This window comes from Babylonia areolata, chromosome 1 (assembly GCF_041734735.1).
Source record: "Babylonia areolata isolate BAREFJ2019XMU chromosome 1, ASM4173473v1, whole genome shotgun sequence".
In the NCBI taxonomy this organism is placed as follows: Eukaryota; Metazoa; Mollusca; class Gastropoda; order Neogastropoda; family Buccinidae; genus Babylonia; species Babylonia areolata.
This window is the reverse complement of record NC_134876.1, coordinates 25,245,009-25,266,251: the sequence shown is the minus strand read 5'-3', so window position 1 is coordinate 25,266,251 and position 21,243 is coordinate 25,245,009. Positions and strand designations below refer to the sequence as shown.

Below are 21,243 nucleotides of genomic sequence, written 5' to 3'. Positions count from 1 at the left end.
GGTGACACTGATCACCGGTGTAGGAACGACAGTTGTTACCTGGTAACTGCCCGACCGATTTCTATGCGGCTTGCAGACACCACCACCACCACCGCTGATAGTATTAAACACACACACACACACACACACACAAAACAACAACAACAAAAAAACAACAACACAAAAACCACAAACACCAGCAAACAACAAAACCAACAGCCAAGAAGAACAATGAAATACAATAGAACAGATAAAACATACTTACGCGCAATGACATGCATGATAACGCAAAGCTGTGCCCCGCTATGTAACACCACGCTAGGGGCCCCCTGAGTTATTAATATGCGCGAGTGCACGCGCGTGCAACTTCGTCAATTTTTAAATAAATGATATTACTTTTATTGTGTAATTTTAAAACTATATTTATTTTGGGAGTGCTTGCAAATGGGTACATCCTTATTGCAGGGTATAACATTTACCATTGTTTTCGGCTGCGTGAGTCACTGATTCACTTCACACCATTCAACGGATACCGTTTCCGGTAAACTGTGTATCTGTGAAGGATTAAATGACCTCCTACCAAATTTGCGTTTGCAAAGATTGTAGAATTTCCTTCCTGCCATTACATGCATGCTTCGGCCTGTGGTATGAAATTGCGATGTCTTGTATTTTATTGTATTACTTTTCGACGCACCGGATTTCTCTGTGTGAAATTCGGGGAGAGGGCGTCGACACACTGCAGCGCCACCTACTTTTTTTTTTCTTCCTGTCTTCAGTTGTATAGCTAAATGGATTTTTCCACAAGGTTTTGCTTGGTACAAACAAATTTCACACAGAGAAATCCGGTGCGTCGAAAAGTAATACAATAAAATACAACACATCGCAATTTCATACCACAAGCGCATTCTAGAATGAAACTGCGGCCAGTTCAGATGTGGGTGAAGTTCGTACGGATTGAATTGGTGGTCAGCGTTGTCGTCTTTGGCACCACAGAGCGTGTGTTCCATCAAATGTGCCAACAGGAGGGATGAAAGCAGGATTGACTTGGTGTTGGGTTGCATTCAAATTCACAGGCTGCCTGCAGGGAATAATTAGTAGTTAGGTAACATGAGCTGCCTTAATGAAAGACGGCTTCAGCTGGTGTCCCAGGTTTGCCTGTCCGACCTAGACATTGGTGGGGTAGGAGGGGCTGGGGGATTTAGGGGGCTGGGGGAGGGGGGGGGGGCAGTTACTCAAGATTTCTCCACGCCCCAGTGATCGCCTGGCCCCGGGAGGGCTCACAGGTCTGTGCCTTCCTCCCTCCCCCCACCCCCACCCCCGCCCCCTTTTTCTCCCTATCCCTGACAGATGAATTGATTATGGTGATGGGAACGTCGCTTCGGAGCTGGATAGGACGTTCGACTTGCTCGAGGGGTCTGGACATTGTGGTGGACATGAAAGAGACTCATGGTGGTCTCGTGTGTGGCTGTTGTGCTTGACCGCCTCGTCCTATGTGTCGTCTGTGTGTGCGGCCGGGGTATTTCCTCGCATGCTTTTTCATAATCCTTTCCGTCCGTCTTCCCCGTGACTGATGGATCGGTACCGGCTGATGATCATTGCCCGAATTCCTGGCTTGGTCAGATGGCTCGACAGACGTCATTAATATGATATATATATGCAGGTCTCATTCCAGTGGTGTTTGGTATGTGGCCATTTCGTTGCTGTTGGCAATATATGTGCATATAGATACAGAAATAGATTCATATATTCTGTTGTGTGAACTCGCGCGCGCGCACGCACACACACACACATATGATCTGTCACAGCCTGGGGATGGCCTGTCACAATGTGGAAGATGTGCTTGTGTTCACTTGTCTTGACCTTTAGCTTGTGTGGACAGCTTCACCAGGCCTGTGGTTTTGCAGAGCCACTGACGACGATCCCGATCAGGGGGAGAAGGGTCGCTGGTGGAAGGCCGTTATCGTGGAATTTATCAGCAGTCTTCGTTACGTTTTCGTTCAATAAATTCCCATCTCTCTCTCTCTCTCTCTCCCCTCTCCCCCTCACCCCCACCCCCCTTTTTCTCTCTCAAGTACGTCACTCAAGCTGTTACCCAAGGTGAAATCCATCTCCATCGATTTTGTTCTCTCTAGCGCTCACGCCTGACTGGAAACCACAAGGGTATAATTTACGAACTTTCTTAGGCGTAAAATTCAGGAAATGGGCTGACAAGTACTCTTTTCCGGTTTTCCTCAAAACCTCTTAAAATCACATATATTCGCTCCCACACTTACACAAACACACACACCTCTTAAAATGACAAATATTCGCTCCCACACTAACACACACACACACACACACACACACACACACACACACATGTACAAATTTGAAAGTGAGAGTCATCATAATTATGTCATCGATGCTACTGTTCCTGGTGCTAATTGTGAATTTTTACTTCTAGAGATGTGCAAGATTTCGAAATAGCAAGTTTAGCTGCAAGCACTTACTCAGAAAGATGTATTCTAAAGTGAATATTTCAGCAGTCATTACAGCCTCCGCCTTCTAACCACCTCTCTAAACCTTCTCTTTCTCTCCTCTCAGGGAAAAAACATATACACACATGCATGTGCGCACATGAACTCACACGCGCGCGCACGCGTACACACATACATGAGCCATGGAGAATAAATATGTAACGAATGATGCTCTATCACAGCTTGGACATGACTGTTACACATGTATGATTGTCATACGATTGGTGGCAAAGATATCTGGAGGTGTTGACACGTCTGATGGTGTCTGGGACAAGTGATAACTTTGGGCCAAGGCTGCACATGCTTTCTCCTCGGCATCACCGCCTTGTGTGTGCTTGCTATCTTGGCCCACATCCCCGACAGTGAGTGCTGCAAGCAGAAACTTGTCTCGGCGAGTCATGAAGCCAGCTTGCATCCGAGTTGGGTTCTTCAGCTGATGTTAGGGCTCAATAACAATGTAGCATCTTGTACTCTTGACCATAGATAAACAGCATCAGGCCCGGACAGTTAGCGTGGGGCCATGTTGAATGCCGCGCAGTGCGAGGGGGTCCAGTCCATGCCCTGTAGTGTGTCCAGGCCAGCTTCAGATTAGCTGATAGCACCGGGCAAAGGCCGGCCAGCCACGTCGCCTCGCAAACAACGCCAACTTCGGACATTAAGACCAGTGCCACAGCTGATTGCTAGATTGGAACATGAGGACCGCACCCCTACCCCATCCCCACTCCAGGTCCCAAACCCCAACACACACACACACACACACACACCTCGCTGGCCCCAAACGGGTCAGCCGTGTTTGCGAAGGGAGGGAATGTTACGCAAAACGGGTCAAAGGGAAGGATAGGGGGTTGGAGTGGAGTGGGGGAGGCAGACGCGTGTTTCTGACGCTGACCGGCAGCTACACGCTTCCGTTGGTAAGGCCGCTTGGCTGTGGACGCTCTGCCTGCAAGATGAGGATCGTGTTTTTGTCCCGTGCGAGATGCCCCAAATAATACACTGCCACGGTCTTTCTAGATTATCTTCACAAAAAAGTAAGCATAGTCCACATGTCAGCTTTGTGAAAGGAGAAATAAATCAGGTTTTGAAGATTTGCTGCACGTTTGTCACACTGACTGCTCTTAAGAGTTGAAAACAAACATTATCAGTACATAAAAATATAGTGCTTTTGAACGAAACTTAAAATCATCGCCATCGTACTAAGTATATTGTTTGCGTAAGAACTTCCCCACCCCTTAATCACTTTACCGTACTGGTGGTACATGTCAGCTCAACACTCTACCAGAATATTATTAGTTATGTCATGCTTGATTTAAAAAAATCTAAATAAACATAAACGCGAATAAAGAAGTGTTACCACTGCTCCTTCCATGGGCACTGCCGCCCGCCTTACGGTATTTCAGTTTTTCTACATTTCGGACGCTGCTTTCAAAGCGTACTAAATAAGTATTTGAAAACAAAAACAAAAAACACTAAGATTTAAAAAGTACATTGTGCGAAGCTTAAAAAATCGCTGTCCTCATAGAATAGTCCCAGACTGGATACAGATTGAATGTAACTGTATCTTTGCGTTGGACAAAGCCCAAAAGAAGAATTAGTTAGCCGATCATTGAATGCAAATTAATGTCAGCCGTTCACAGACGACTTGACAGAACAAGGTGAAACCACCCTCAACAAATCAGCTTTGTTTGAAAATTGGGTGGGGGGGGGGGGGGACGGTGGGGGGGGGGGGGGGGGGGGGGGGGGGCATTACGCTAACCAGGCCGTTCATTGGGAGAAGGGTGCTATGAGGGACCTCGTGTGGGGAAGGGGGTGAGGGGTGAAGGGAGAGAGAATTGTGTGTTTCAGGGAGGGGGGGGGGGGGGGGGGGGGGGGTGGGTGTGTGCACGGAGGTTGGTGGACGTGGCGGACAGCACGTTTCCCCAGACTGACCCGCTTGCTGGGCCCACAAGCCCCACGGTACACGAACCTTGTGCCACAGTAATCGTGGTGGGGCGTTTGTTGTGTGTGGCCCCAGTCAGTGAAGTCCTGTCAGGGCTTGAACTAGCTCCTCCGTCTGTCTGTGAGGGGGACTCCAGACACTGAAATGCACGCATGTTTAGGACACAGGTCAGCGACTCTTGCATGGGTGATTACGTTTGCCAGCTTTCAGTGAGCAGCAGAAGGCGGGAAGGGGGGAAGTGGTGGTGAGAGGGGGGGAGCATGAGTGTATGCGTGGCTCAGTGCACGCTGAAAGCACCAACCAAACTACTGCCAAAGAACCCTCACCGTGTGCCCTCGCGCCCATAAACAGCCCTCATTGTCTTTACACATGCGTACCTTCTGTGGGCGCGTGCATTTACCTTCTGTGGGCGCGTGCATTCGTACAACTGATGAGTTTGCCGTGACAAAGGCCTGCTGTCAGGACGTGGGAGGGATAGGGTGGGAAGAGTGTATAAGGGGGGGAAGGGGGGGGGGGGCAGAAGATTGGTGGGGGTGGGATAGGTAGAGGGGTGGGTGGGGGAGCACAGAGGGGAGGGTGGGATATGTAGAGGGGAGTGGATGCGGAACACAGTGGGGAGGGGAGGGGGAGGAGCTCAGCGTGCCTGGCACTGACAAACACGCTTGGACTGGGTTCAGAGTGTTTGAACCGGGATTACCATGTGACGTAAAAACCGTCCGTTGCTGTGAAAGTGCCAGGTCCAAATCCAATACCTCCCCACTCCCGTCGCTTCCCCCCTCACCCCCCCTCCCCTCCGGCCCCCGCCCCCCCCCCCCCCTCCTAATGATCTTGTCTTTCATTTTGCTGCTCGTTTGTGTGATGGCGAGTATTATTGTTGTCATTGTTACAGGTGAATTTGCTGGGCAATGAACGAACAGCCTGACTGCACTTGATAAATACGAGTTATTTTCTCTTCATCCTCTTCTCCTCTCCCACTGAGCCAGAGTTGAAAATTTGATTTATTTACGTGCATTATCATTCGATTATATTTCAAGCACTTGACCTAAAGCATGCAAACGGAATATGGATGTGAAAGAGAAGCGGAAGGCCCAAACATTCTTGCTGAAGGACGGATGGTTATCAGTGATCGTTTCGTCGACGGTCATGGGGCAAAATAACAATATTCCTGATTAGAGAGAGAGAGAGTTATTCCAGGAGACAGGATACATAACATTCATGTTTTACAACTTGTGGGAACAAGCTTTTCCCTTGTCACGTGAAGTAGTCAAGAACTTGTAAAACGCTTTTACTTATTTTCGTCGTTGTACTTTGAAGTACTCTAGTTGATAGCTGAGGATGTCATATGATGTAACAAAGTATGAACCCCGGGCGAGGAGGCTGGGGGGACTGTCCAAAAGTCTTAAGAAAGACGTGCCCACACAAAACGCAGCCAGTCAGGCCATCTGACGTGGCGAAAGTGTGTATGTGAGTGTGTGTGTGCGCGCGCGCGCGCGCGGTGTGTGTGTTTCTTTTGCTATTTTATTTAAAGCGTTTCAGTGATATTGCTGTTACGCGTGTGTGTATATATGTGAAAAGTCAGGCGTTTTGGCCTGGAGCACTAGACTAGAGGACACAGTGACCTTCCAGACCCAGATGTATTTATATCTGTGTATCTAGACGTGAACCCAGGTTGGCTTGATTTATTGCCGCTGTATCCGTGTCGCCTTTGGCTGTGTGGTGGTGACTTCAGTCCGCTCTCCCTCCCTCCCTCTCTCTGTGCTCTTTCTCTGCTTTCTCTGTGCTCTCTCTCTGCACTCTCCCTTCCTCTCTGTGATCCCCCCCTCTCCCTCTCTCTCTCTCTCTCTCTCGTGTGTGTGTGTGTGTGTGTGTGTGTGTGTGTGTGTGTGTGTGTGTGCACGCACACTGGGGTGAATGATTTCTTGAGAAGACCTTTTGCAACATGAACAGCATACCTTTCCTTTTTCCTGTTATCTTAATTATATCATTAACGGTTTTAGATATTAAACAAAAGACATTGTCAAGGGCTGAAGGCCCAGTGGGTGGAAGTTACATGGGTACACTACAACACAGCAGACTACAGAGACTTTTCGTCGACTGTTTTCATTTTTATCCATACTGCTAGGGTTTGTGGGCGATGGTGACTCAACAGAGTGTTTAATCCATACCACAATCGTTTTCATACCGGCCCTTAGTTACAGGAAATACTACTCTACAGCTTCACAACCTCTGCCTGTAATCTCTACGGTCATCAGTGACTGAAGCAACAAGCCCTAGGTTGTTAAGTCCTCTCTGTCAAACCACACCGCCAGCATGGACAGGGGCAGTTAACTGGCCCCGGGTCGGCACTACCCACCAGCAGTACAGCATCTGGCGGATTAGCTGTTGAACTTGAACCCTCACCACCCTCACAGCGTTGTACCGCTGGCCCTGGTCATCGTTCTGACATAATAACCGTCCGGCAAAATATGGTGGCCAGTATAATACATTCCACAGAGCCTCCTCTCTCACAGCAGGATGCTTTTTTCCGGCCAGAAAGCTCTACGCTGATTGGCTGAAGTTGGGCTGGTCATTGCATCACGTGCACGAAAATGGCTGGCTGAGCTGTGCTGCCCCCTGGTGGTCTGATGGAGGGGCAAACTGTCCGACCCTTGAGAGCGGCACAGTGTTGGGGGCCTCTTTGAAACAGGGGTGGGGGGGTTGGGGGGGGGGGGGAGACAGAGATGAATGATGACCCGCGTCCTGCTGTGCTTCTGAAAGGTCGGAGGATGGAGGCGAGTGGGAGTTAGAGAGAGAGAGAGAGAGGGAGCTGAGTATTGCCGTGCGCAGCTGCTTCTGTGTGGTGCGTTGAGCCGAGCCTGTGTGTGGACCGGATAGTGTCCCATGATTTGGGCTTAACGTGGAGACAGCAGGCCGGGATCTTCAACGAGGAATAGCCTAGAAGACCCCAGCAAAACAAAACAAAACAAACAAAAACAACAACAACGAAAGCTTGTAGTTGTACTTCGATAACCAACTCAGCAATAAAGTGGACCTTAACCGTTAGGACAAGTTTGCATTCTGGCTTGTTGAGTAATTTTTTTTTTTTTAATCCAAACCCACGGTGCATGATCGGGGCCCGCGAGAGAAAAGGCAAATTTTAAGAATACACTTTCAGAGAGAAAGAGGGCGCCCGCAACCGCAAGAACTGTGACGTCGGGGGAAGCTCAAACGTTTCAACATCCTGTGTGCTTGTACCGGAGTTAATCCCTCCCCCTCCCCCCTATTGACTAAGGTGATGCACCCCCCCCCCCCTCACCTGACCACCCCCAACACGCAACCCCCCCCACATCCCCCGCCCCCTCCGTGGTCTCCACCATCAGATCCACAGCACAGGTGGACAGAGGGCCACGTTCAGCAGGACCACACCAACAAGCACACACGGCCATCACAAACAGCCACTTGCAAACAACGCTCCCCCCAACCCCCCCCCCCCCCCCCCACTCCCCCCTCCAGCCACCATGTTCCATCGCCTCCTTGCCACGACCTCCATTGAGTACCATACATCACTCATATTTGTCTGGGTTTCAACAAACTGAGATGCTCATTAAAAGTGATTGTATGTTGTGTGATCACGTGCGGAATTTTTCACCTGAGCTAAAAAAAAAAAAGAAGAAGAAGAAATTATAGATACGTTTTGAGATCGTTTTGTTACAATGTTTTGCCGTACGCACAGTCTCTGTTCTCCCAGTTTATATGTCTATATCTCCCCCCTGTCTGTCCCTCTCCCTCCCTAGCTCCCTCCGTCTCTGTCTCCCTCCGTCTCTGTCTGTCTCTGTCTCTCTCTCGTTGATGGGATTGGCCAGTCGCCTCGATGGGGACCATTAGCTTTACACATCGTCTAAGATGGAAATAATGAATGCGCTAATTATCAGTCGCCTTGAGCAAGTATGTGTTGGTTTTCATTGGTTGATTGTAGCCTGGGAGAAACGATTAAAATGTCAAGAGTCCCGGTTTGTTTGCATACAAGTATACGGTGTTGTAGACTCTCTCTCTCTCTGTCCCTCTGTGTGTGTCTCTCATACACACAAACACCAGTTCAAATGGGTCACACACACACACACACACACACACACACACACACACACACACACACTCTCTCTCTCTCTCTCTCTCTCTCTCTCTCTCTTCTCTCTCTCTCTCTCTCTCTATCTGTCATTCTCTCTCTCTCTCTTTCTCATACGCACAAACACCAATTCAAATGGGTGGCGCGCGCGCGCCGCACACACACACACACACACACACACACACACACACACACACTCTCTCTCTCTGGTCTTGCTCGTTTTTAGTCCGTGCCAACAGACTTGATTATACGATAGAGCGGTTTTTGAAAGTAGGTGTTGGGGTAAGTCTAAAGTGGAAGATTCAGTGATAGAAATTATAAACCCCTTACATGCATGATTATGTGTTCGCGCCGTTGCCAGTGCAGGTTCAATTACACAATTCACAAGAGCTCGTGTTGAGAGAAAAAAGTTTGCTCAGCTGTCCTCAGTAGGTGTCAGTCTGCTTCTGTCTGTATCTCTGTCTGATACATACATACGTACAATCGTTCTTCAGTTGATTAACAGCATGTCAGCAAACTCACTTGAAAATGCAGTTCTGTTGAATTAAAAAGATAATTACTGATTTGTTAGTTGGGTGATATAAATCTGATGAAAAAGGGGGTGGGGATGATGTGGCGGGGTCAGGGCTGACAGGGGACACAATCAGAAGTGCAGAAAGGGGAGGCGATGGAATGTTGGCGGGCCAGAGGAGGGAACAGTAGATTAAACTGATCTGCGGTCATTACCGGTGTTTTGACACTACTGTCTGTGATCTCCGTAGTATGACGCTTCTTCTTCTTCTTCTATGACGTCACTCAGTCCCAAGCCTATGCATGCCGGGATATTGTCCTAGCATTTCCCATCAGTCCTTCTCTCCTTCCCCACTCTGTGCCTTGCAGGGTTGTCTTGGCAAGTCCTCCCTGGGGAGAGCAGCCCGTATATCACATAGAGAAATCTTGTTGTGACAAAAGTTTGATACACGACAATACACGACATGACATGATATGACATGATATGACATGGCATCACATCACAATAAACCCCGGCCATGTCTAAACTGGATGTGTTTGTTTTGTCTGCAGAGTCTCGGCCCTTTTGGGGTTGGCTTCCTTCTCGAAGCTAACCGGCGCCGCCGATGACGACTGGGTGGATCGTCTGAACCATCTGTACACCGTCATCCTCCTCGTCATCTTCGCCGTCTTCATTTCGGGCGGGCAGTATGTGGGGAACCCCATTGAGTGCTGGACCCCCGCCCACTTCACGGGGGCCTTTGTCGCATACACAAAGTCCTACTGCTGGGTGAAGAACACCTACTACATCCCCATGGGGGAGAGCATCCCCGTTGAGCACGTGAGACGGGACTCGGAGGAGCTGACGTACTACCAATGGGTGCCCATCATTCTCATGTTCATGGCCTTCCTCTTCAAATTCCCCTGCCTCATCTGGAGGATGTTCAACGGCGGGTCGGCCATCAACCTGGACAAGATCGTCAACATGACTTCATCTACGCAGATCGGGTCGCACGAGAAGCGGCGCGAGACCATTGAGCACATCGCCCAGTACATGGATCGCTGGTTGGAGGCCCACCGCCAGTACCACTTCAACGCCCTCATCCGCTTCCGCCAGCGCATCTCCCGGGTCTTCTGCTTCCTGTGCGCCAAGCGGGACGGCACCTACCTGACGGGGCTATACATTTTTGTCAAGATGCTCTACGTGATCAACGTGATCTGCCAGTTCTTCATCCTCAACGGCTTCATGGGCGGCTGGTACAACCTGTACGGCTTTGAGGTGCTGGGCGGACTGATGGAGGACGCCGACTGGAGGGAGTCTCCCCGCTTCCCCAAGGTCACCCTGTGCGACTTTGACATCCGTCAATTGCAGAACATCCAGCGCTACACGGTGCAGTGCGTGCTGCCCATCAACCTGTTCAACGAAAAGATCTTCATCTTCCTGTGGTTCTGGGTCTGCTTTGTGGCCATCCTCACCTCCGGCAACTTCGTCTTCTGGCTGTGGCGCGCCCTCTTCCGCTTCAACCGCGCGGCCTACATCAAGAAGTACCTGCGCATCCTCAACGAGCTGAAGGGCTCGGAGGACAAGAAGTTCGCCAAGAAGTTCGCCGACGAGTACCTGCGTGACGACGGCATCTTCGTGCTGCGCCTGGTGGGCAAGAACTCCAACGACATCCTGCTGTCGGACCTGATCGCCGAGCTGTGGAGGAACTTCAAGAACAAGCCCATGATCCACAACACCCTCAACGACACCGACTACAAGGACGAGGAGGCTGCCTGAGCTGCCGCTCACCTCGCGTCGTCCCCACACTGACGTCACTGCAGCAGGTCACAGAACACCACTGCCCATAGAAGCTGATGACGCGACAGATTTCCTTAAAACATTGTCATCTTACACTTTGCACAACGATGTGTTTGTTTGTTTTTTGTTTTTTTTAACCATATGATTTTATCCTTGTTCGAGGATGCTGATTTTTTGAAATAAAATGAAATAAGAACGATTGTGTGTGAAATGTAATTGTTTTGAGAAAAAAATAGACATATTTGGTGTGGTTTTAATATAGCTGTGCCTTTTTAGAAATTCTTAAGATAAGTGGAAGCATTTTTTAACGCTAAGATAATAAGCTCAGTTGTTTTCTGAGGAAAGCAACGACTTTGAACAGGTATCAGAACAGCGAATTTACTGCTAAGCCTTCTCAACATTAGAACATGAATTGAAGTGCGCAGCGTGACTTTTACACTATGGAAATATTACACAAAGAGCGTCATCCGGATGCCTTTCAAGGGCATCAAAGAAGAGAAAAAGAAACAAAAATTACATTTGAAATTCAACATTGCCAGAGAAAAATAACAAATCATCCAGATGATAACGAAAGAACGAAACAAGAACAAAAAGAAAACTATCGTACTTTCCGAATAAATCTTGAATAACATATTTGTCACAAAATCGGCAGTATAACTCTTCTTTCTATTACAGCAGTAAAGAGCATCAAATCGATAAGTCCGTAAGAACATAAAGTTTAGATTTTGGACACACACACACACACACACACACACACACAGAGGAGATCAAATGAGCAACAATAACAGCAGTGTATTCATGTAAATTTGACCTTTTTTTTTGGGTGGGGTGGGGGGGGGGGGGTGCCTTCCTTAGGATTAAAAAAAAAAAATCCAATTTAATGTTTTGTAGTTACTGTTAAACTATCGGTTTTGTTATAACTCCTTCCTCTCTTCTCAGATATTTTGTTTTCAAAATCATCTTTCGATCTCATTTATTATTTCTTTAAAAAAACAAACAAACAAAAAACCGTTTTGTATAATGTTATCATTCTTTATTTCTATTTTCTTTATGGGAAAGTTCGTTCTACAGCGAAGAGAGCGAGGCTCAACTACCTAACTTAAAGCAGATTATCACTGATTTTTTTCGATGCTGGTGATAACGCTTGCGAATGTGGGCAAATGTTAGGGTGGTTGTGCCTGTAAGAATGTCTGTGAAACTTCGGAATGGATTCTAATGTCAGTATATATTTTCTTTTTAGTTAAATATAAATGATATTTGTTTGTTTTTTAATTTGATATCAAAACATGATTATTTATTCGTGGGTGTGGGTGTCTTTTAGTCAGTTCTGTTTTATTTACAACACTTTTTAAAGTTCAGTCTAAAAGCTCAGTCGTAGATTGCCATTTGTCGTCTCTTTGGGATCCAGTTCAATCAAAAGGAGAGCGGTGAACACGGATGATGTTCGTCGGGTGGACAGTGCAGATAATCAGCCTGTCCCGCCCGCCGTCGTCTGTCTGTCCAGGACCAAACACGCCATGTCTTTGAGTGATTGACGAATGTGCTGGAAGTGTACGGGCGATGTCAGTGAGCGTGACCATTTTGCCAAACTGTATTCCCATGACCATCTCCATATAACGAGGCTTTCATTCATTCGTCATTCACTGATGATGTCATGGTGGAGGAATGTTTGATTGGTGTGTTATTTTGAGAAGTGTAGTATTTTGTGTTTCAGAAAACACATCTGAATTTGTTTTCTTAAAGAGAATATGTCCTGCATATTTGTGGGTTTCTATTTTAAGAGAGGAGAAAAGTAACATTAAAAAAACAACACCACCAATTTAAAGTTGAAACCGAAGGAAAATATGTTTTCTGGCTTTTTGATTAAATAAATGTCACTTTTATTTGAACAGAAAGACGATAAACTTTAGTCGTGGAGCTAATACAAGAGTAAGCCATTTGGTTAGCTTTATTTGATACCAGAAGATAATTCATGTGGTTCTCTTAACTAAATTAAGGGCCAACGTCCTAGTCTGTTGTTTGGATTTTGCGTGTGTTTGTTGCGTAGAGTTGTTTCTGTGGTGCTGTATGCGAATAACTGAACACGTCTACTTTTGAAGCCGAAGATGATGCGACAATCAGACAGGATCTGTCCTTCAGTCAGTGTGCCTTTCATCGTTTGCTTGCAAAAAAAGAAAAAAAAAAGAAAAGAAAAAAAGTTGGGTTTGTCCGGGAAAAGGGGGAGAAGGGTGGGTCAAGAGATAGGATGAATATGAAAAAGGACTGTTATGTGTTCACTTTTGTCTTCCATTTTCACATCGAAAGCAACACGTCTTCCTTTCATTTTAACACTCAACAAATTGCCTTCTGTTGACAGCCAGATCTACTTAAAGGGGTACACTAATATTCAAGGTTATACAGTACCTTGCTAGACAATGTCATGTGCACAAACAAAAGAGAAAGTCTGGATGGTTTACGTGTGAACCACGTGAAGATGAACGAGACAACAATGACTTGGAAGTAGTGAAATGCACGTGTTTGATAAACATTGAACTGGCTTGACCTCTTTTAGGTCTGGTTTGTTCTGCAGGAGGCGGACATAGATCTTGTATTCCATTTCCACGTTCATGTCAACATTCCCTAGGTTTTCCATTCCGCTGTTGATCATGCATATCAGCCTGTTCATCTTACCCGTGAGGGTTCTGCCCTCACTTCCCCCCAAAGACACCCTCACCAGTGTTTTCACTGTCCTCCCACCATGTCCCATTGACAGCGTTAATCGTTCATCTTTCCCTGGCCTTACTTGCCATTCCATTCAGCTCAATTACGTTTGGTAATTTTTCAAACCAATCAAAGTGCCCATAAATTTTTTCAAACCAATCAAAGTGCCCATAAATATCGGTCTAAATCCGATTTATTTGAGTTGCCATTTGATTTTAGCCTTTTGTGTGTTTTACTTTACAAACGCCAAGTCGAAAGCGAGGTCATGTTGCCCAGTCAAAGTAGGGTGTCGCTTGTGTAGTTTTTGAATCCGTGATAAACTTCCTGCCTTTGAGTGTTTCCTACTTCTGCGGAATCCGGAGCGGATGCTGTTTCACTTTGATATCCGTTATGCCTGACACAAATGACATGCAGGCTGCTATTAGTATTATTATTATTATTATGAGTGTTGATGTTATTGTTACTGTTCTTTTGTAGAAAACAGAAGGAATTTATTTTGCAGCAACAAAAATCGAAAAGACGTATTTCGGTTCCGTGCACGTCCACAAAAAGAAGTGCAGTGCAGGTTGAAACAGGCAGAATGTTAGATCTGCACCTAGCATCCGATAGGTTCACGTGTGGTGTTGTTCCATAGAATGGTTATTGTGTTTTGGGTGTTTATTGTGTAGATCAGTAGAGGTTGGGTGTGGAGAAGCAACGTGTTGAAGTCTCAAGACACGTTGCTGAGTATAAGAATGATTGTTATGTTGTTGTGCATTGGAAGATGTATGTTTCAATGTGAATGACTGCATGTGATGCAGCAGATCTATCCCACATTATCTCCCCCTCCCCGCCCCCACCCACGTCCTCCACCACCTTGATCTCATTACAAACACACGTTGCCTTTTCCCATACCGTGACCATAGTATCATTGTCGATATGACATGATTGTTCATCGATGGGCACGTGTTCGAGAATATATATATATATATATATATATATATATATATATATATATATAAAATATTGTTTGTTTCTTTTTGAAATTTCCTTTTTCATGCAGTTTTTTTCCCTTCTCTTCCCGTTCGGTCATGCCAGAAATTCTTGCACGAAAAGATATTGTCGCGGAATGCACAAAGCGTATGTTATAGCGCGCGTTCTGTCATGTGTTTTTGTAGTTTTAGTTATTCATTTTCGTTTTTTGCTTCTTGTTTGTACAAATAGATGGCTCTTAGTTTCTAGCTCCCTACACCCCAGATTCTGAGCACACGTTTTAAAGGAAACTGTTGTCACAGCACCATATATGAAATTTATTATCTGTAGTTTGTCAGTGTAGTTGTCGTTTTCATGCAGTTTTTATTCTCTCTTTTTGTTTGTTTTTGTGTCCGGTGTGTGCCTTAATCTTAAGGAGTGCCTTTCTCCCCCTCCCCCCTCCCTCCCCACTCAACCCCCTCCCACATTGTATTCCAAAAACACACCTTCACAGAAGGCTGTCACAGCTCTCCTTGGTCTTCCATGAAACCGTGAATGGCGCCAACTAGGATCACGTGATCGCATATCATTCACATGATTCTCTTTTTGCGTCACTTGCGGTCTTTATAATTTGGTATTCTGCGGTTCTTTTTTTTCATGCTTCATTTTGCTGTCTGTATACGCGGGCGGGGTTTTCTTTATGCGCTTTCGTTCTCCCCCATTGCATTTATCCCAGGATAACCTTTATCCCTGCATAACGTTGTCCGTCATGTGCTTTGGTAGGTGATCCGTAATTTGTAAATATCTTTGCGCCTTTGTATTGCTTACAATTGTATCGATTCGGCGTCAGGTTTTCTCCCTCGAGTGCTGCGAGAAGTCCCAGACAAGAGAGAGGTGACTCAGAATGGGTATTTGACACAGTCATCACTCACTCGACACACTCTGCTCCTGAGAGGATGAAAAGTATTTTAGGACACGCCGCTTCTTTCCCCACAAAACACTGCAAACTGCACTGTAAACGGTTAAGACTTGTCTAGTTTTCTGCAGAGAAGGGGGCTGCAGAAGCTGACATCGTGATGATTAGAAAAGAGTGCCTGACAACGAAAAGCAGCTCGGGTTTAAGAACCTGCATCTCCAGAAATTCAGTCTTGAAGAAATTGTTAAGTGCGAAATAGGTTAGCGCCAAAGTAAATTGAACAGGAGAGCGGCTCAACATTGCCGCACAAATCATCGCCTTCAAATAGCTCTCGTTCCAAAGTTGTTTTGCTGCTGATACTTTTGTTTTTCTTTTTTCTTCCTTTTTTTTTTTTTTTTTTTTTTTCCATTTTAACGGATCCACTCGAGATTTACCCGAAATCTTCTCTTTACAAGTTGCAGGAAAGAAATTTAAGCTTAATCTTTGAAAAGAAACGGGCGTGTGCTTGTGCCCATGCAAAAGGCGTGTTGTACAGGTCTGTGGCTGAAGTTGGAACGGAAGTGTTGTGCATGCAGGGTCAGGACTTGTCATGGTTTGCCAACAGAAGGGAAGGCAGTTTCCTCAGACGTTCATGGCGACGGTGGTGAATCTGTGATATACCATTGTTTGGATTTTTATATTAGACATTTTTTTAAAATAGTTTTTCCCCATTCACCCTTAAGTCAAAAGTCTGTGGCGTGTAAGGATAGCCGATCGAGTACTATGTTATCGCGATAGTATGCTGTCGCTCGCGTCCTCAAAAAAAAAAAAAAAAAAAAAAAAAAAAGCTGTGAAGAAAGTGCCTTGCACAAACCCTCTAAAATTCCTCCAACCTCAGCCCCAACCATTTCATTCTCTGTCGACGTTCTTAAGTTCATTGTTGACTTTCATAATTGCCACAGACTCTTTAATGTTTTCACCGTGAAAATCCTGATCAACGATGGTGCTTGGTTTTTTTTGTGGTTCTTTTTCTCCTTCACACGAGTACAGAAAAGTTTGAATTGGACTTTTGTTGTTTTTTTTCTCTCCAAGCACATTGAATTGTTTTATCACAACATCTGAAAGATTGTTCCCCACAAGGGGGGAAATATGCTTTGAAAATGTTGAACTGGTGTAGAGGTTTTGTTCTTTTAGTTCCGGTTTCTATCAAACTCGACCGGATTCCAAAGGCCCCAAGATTTGCTCATCTCAGCATCTAAAAGTTCGTTCCCATATGATTTTTTAAAATTTTATTGTATACTTGAGGAATGTCAAACACTGCTTGTGGGGGAAAAAGGTATGTGTACAGGCGAAAACATTTTTTGTACTTGATGTGATGTCCACGTTGGCGATCAGCGCCGAAAACTACTTATTGGTGATGACTTGTTATCTGCCCTTTTGTGGCTGTTCTACGATAACAAGCCACTCACACCCCTCACCCCCCACAACCTCCCACCTCCCCTACACACACACACACACACACACACACACACACACCATGGGTAGTTCGTTCAACAGCGTGCCCATGTGTTGTTCAGGAAGCGCACAGTCGCGAGTCGTCCGAAAACCAGAAACTTGTCAAACTATTTTTTAAAGCATATCTACAATAGTGCCTTAACTTTGTAGTAAATACTTTGAAGATTCATGATCATGATCATATTATGAATAATAATAATAATAATAATAACATCATTGATGACTTAATATCCTCTTTGTCATCATTATTGTTTTTTTTTTTTATTATCATTATTATTCTTATTGTTATCATCATCATTCAGTTCATTCATTCATTACGCCCATCGCTCCTGGTGGAGCATAGGCCATCGACGACCCCTCGCCATCGCACTCTGTTCTGGGCTGTTCTGGCCATTCCATCATTGCTAATCTTATTCTTTTCAAACAAGGCAGAAAGGAATTTTCTTCTCACTGTCCTGTCACCACGTTATTACTGTTTCATTAACTGAAACCCCGGCCGCCAATGGTGGTTGTAAATAACGCCTTTCACATTCCTGGTTTGAGCTGGGTAGTGGGCTCGCACTTTGTTTCTTTCTTCACAGACGTAATGGAGCGACGAAATGTAGATCATTGTGAAAACCGGCATTCTGTGCACTGTGACTTATTTAAAGTGTCGATGGATGTAGCTGACCGCTGATGATTTTTTTTCCCCTTTTCTCAAATTTATTGTGTATTGAAATGTATGGCCTGTATGTTGTGGAAAAGAAAAATAGAAATAAATGCACATAATGTATGGGGATAGCTATCCTTCAAAGTAATTTCAAAATAAGAAATTGTGTGATTTCAAAGTTGGAGTATTATGGACGCAGATAATTGTGTGTGGAGATAATTATGCTAGTGGTTGTTTAGAACAATTTTTATTACCCATGTCAAAATATAATGCTTTCTGACGCTATGAAGTATTTTGAAAATGTGTGAATAGGTGGAGCAGCGATTTTCTGCTCTGGGTGTATATAATATAGATCATGTACGCGTCTTAATTGTTCTTCAAATAAAAACTGCGGAAAAGGCCGATGGGTTTGTATTGTATGAGGAAATATCACTGCATGTGCTTCAGCTTTTGTCCGTCCCTGTCTGTCTGTCCCTCCGTCTCGTGGTGTGTTCGTGTGTGTGTGTGTGTGTGTGTGTGTGTGTGTGTGCGAGCACTTGCGTATACGCATGTCCGCTTGTCTGTACGAAGTGAATGCACACGCAGGAGAGAAATAGTCTATCTTTGTATATGTTAGGAAATTTGCTTGCTTTGAATCTCTGGTTATACATTTGAGTGTTACAAAAAAACTGAAAATGAAATGTACAGTCACACAGACGTAAACACACACACACACACACACACACACACACACACACAATCTGTGACCAGTTTCAGGCCACACCTTAAGCCCGCATGTGGAACAGGCAGTTACCATGTTCAAAAAGTTCCCGTAAAATCTTGTTCTCTTTCTACCCCCAAGTTCGAGAGACAAACTCACATATAAGCGAGGGGCTGCCCTTTAAATTGGTCACTTTTAATTCATCACCCCGTGGCGGAAACGATTAATGGCGTGCACGACCCCGAAACGTGGTGTGGCGCGGTGGCCTAGTGGTAACGCGTCTGCCAAGGAAGCAAGAGAATCTGAGCGCATGGGATCGAATCCCACAGTCAGCAGTGTTATCTCCCCCTCCACGAGACCTTGAGTGGTGCTTTTGACGCTTGTCATTCGGACGAAGTCCCGCACATCCGATGCCAGGATTTTCTCTCCCTCCACTAGGCCTTGATTTGTGGTTTAGGTGCTAGTCTTTCAGTTAAGTCGATAATTCGAGGACCCGTGTACAATGTCCACTTAGCGTACATAAAAGAACCCACGGCAACAAAAGGGTGGTCCTTAGCATACAGTTATAGAAAAACCCATTAATATAATTATTGATGGTAAACCAAACATACTTAAAGGCGCGAGCGCACGCACGCACGCGCGCGCGCACACACAATATATATATATATATATATATATATATATATATATAATAGATAGATAGATAGATAGATATGGTGTTGCACTGTGGCATGCGATCTCCCCGAGTAGAGAAGCCCGGTTTTCAAGGAGAAATCTGTTGTGACAAAGAGTTGTACAGCACAATACAATACAATACAATACAATACAACACAGTACAAAATACAATACAATACAATTTAGTGCATGAGGGAGTGCGTGAAAATCTGCGTTGCTGATCGATTGCCAATCGATATTGGGAGGTCGTAATCGATGGACAAAAACAAGGGGATCGAGTTGCTTTTTAAGACAGCTGTCGACGTCACTGGTCTCACGAAAGCATGTGAATAGCATATCTCTCTGCCATACCCAATCCACCATCCCAACACACACACACACACACACACACACACACACACACACACACACACTAACAGAGACGGAGACAGAGCGAGTTTAGTTTGACATGCCTTACGACCCACTTGAGTATTTTCTTCTCTGTTTTTAGACTCTTGGTATCTACGTAAGTGTGTGTGTGTGTGTGTGTGTGTGGTATTATAAATGTCAAGTTATTATTCAAGTATTCATGAGTACATGCTCTGTTTATATAATGATTTCCTTTATATAATATGTATCTATATGCATATTTTTTCTCCATTTAGAAACTTAGATTAGAAAAAAAAAAACCGCATTGTCATGCTTTGTGCATTACTCACAGAAAATAAAATTTATTGAATTTAGTTCTGTTCGCTCGCTTTCTCTCTCACGTGAACCCGCGTACACTTCATAGCGACAAGCATATACATGCAAGCAAGTGCTAAGCGCAGCAAAGTACACTCACTTACAAATTGAAAGAGAGTGTAACAACGCACGAAAAACTCTTGCGTAGTTTCAAATTATTAAAAGAAGAAAAAAACCGTTCACAATTTGTGAAGACACCCAGACACGAGAGTCCTCCATTCTTTTAAGCGCAGTTGTTGAACCCTTTAGAAACAGCCACTGACAGAGAAGGTCGTTTTTTGTGTCAGGCAGAACTCGGGTTGATGGGATTTATAACATCAGCTGTCTCTGTCTCACTCTCTGTGTGTGTCTCTCCATCTCTGTCTGTCTATATGTCTGTCTCTCTTTCTCTGTCTGTCTGTCTGTCTCCCTCTCTCTCTCTCTCTCTCTGTCTCTCTCTTCCTGAGGTAATTCAAATGGCCCCAATTTTGCGGTCTCCGGAGGGTTGAAACATCGGTTCGGTTCAGATGACTGTAATTCAACATTTACGACGCTCACGGCCACAAAAGCTCCGATGGATGCTACCAGAGAGAATGTCTCACCAACGCAGGTTTGTTCAGGTAAGTATGAACTTTCGCGTTATGCATGTGTTCATTTTTCATTGAATTCTATTGATATGCTTCGTTGAAAAAGAAAAAAAGAAAAGAGAAGTAAAAAAAAAAAAAAAAAAAGGCTTCAGATACTCTGATTACTAACTTTCCAGTTTTTGTTCGTTTCTACATTTGCATGAACTGATAACTTTTTTAAAATGTGTGTGTATATGTATATATATATATTTCTTTCTTTCTTTCTTTTTTTCTTTTTATATATTCCCCCCCCACGAAATCTTTGTTCGTCTCTGTATCTGCCTGTCTGTTTCTTTGAACCTATCTCTGTCTGCCTCTCCCTCTCTCTCTTAATCACTTTTCTTCATTGTCCCCGCGTGACCCACTCTGTCTGCCTCTCTCTCTCTCTGTCTGCCTCTCTCTCTCTTCATCACCTTTTCTTCATTGTCTCCGCGTGACCCACTCTGTCTGCCTCTCTCTCTCTCTCTCTCTCTTCATCACCTTTTCTTCATTGTCCCCGCGTGACCCATTCTGTCTGCCTCTCTCTCTCTGTCTGCCTCTCTCTCTCTCTCTCTCTCTCTCTCTCTCTCTTCATCACCTTTTCTTCATTGTCTCCGCGTGACCCACTCTGTCTGCCTCTCTCTCTCTCTCTCTCTCTCTCTCTTAATCACTTTTCTTCATTGTCTCCGCGTGACCCACTCTGTCTGCCTCTCTCTCTCTCTCTCTTTCTCTCTCTTCATCACCTTTTCTTCATTGTCTCCGCGTGACCCACTCTGTCTGCCTCTCTCTCTCTCTCTCTCTCTCTCTCTCTCTCTCTCTCTCTCTCTCTCTCTCTCTCTTCATCACCTTTTCTTCATTGTCTCCGCGTGACCCACTCTGTCTGCCTCTCTCTCTCTCTCTCTCTCTCTCTCTCTCTCTCTCTCTCTTCATCACCTTTTCTTCATTGTCTCCACGTGACCCACTCTCTGTCTCTTCGAGGCCTGACCAAAACCGCCTTTTAAACAAGTGTGATGTAGCGTCTAATGACC

General features: G+C 45.2%; 1 protein-coding gene across 3 annotated transcripts in view; it reads left to right on the top strand.

Moving 5' to 3' along the window:
* LOC143281022 (innexin unc-9-like) overlaps positions 1-17,934 on the top strand; it is a 47,784-nt gene extending 29,850 nt beyond the window's left edge. For all 3 annotated transcript variants that reach the window (XM_076585924.1, XM_076585915.1, XM_076585933.1), the window contains exon 3: positions 9,596-17,934. In XM_076585924.1, coding sequence (XP_076442039.1) covers positions 9,596-10,802 — 1,207 coding nt within the window. In that variant the 3' untranslated portion in view covers positions 10,803-17,934. The remainder of the gene's footprint in view (positions 1-9,595) is intronic.
* Positions 17,935-21,243: the final 3,309 nt, after the last annotated feature.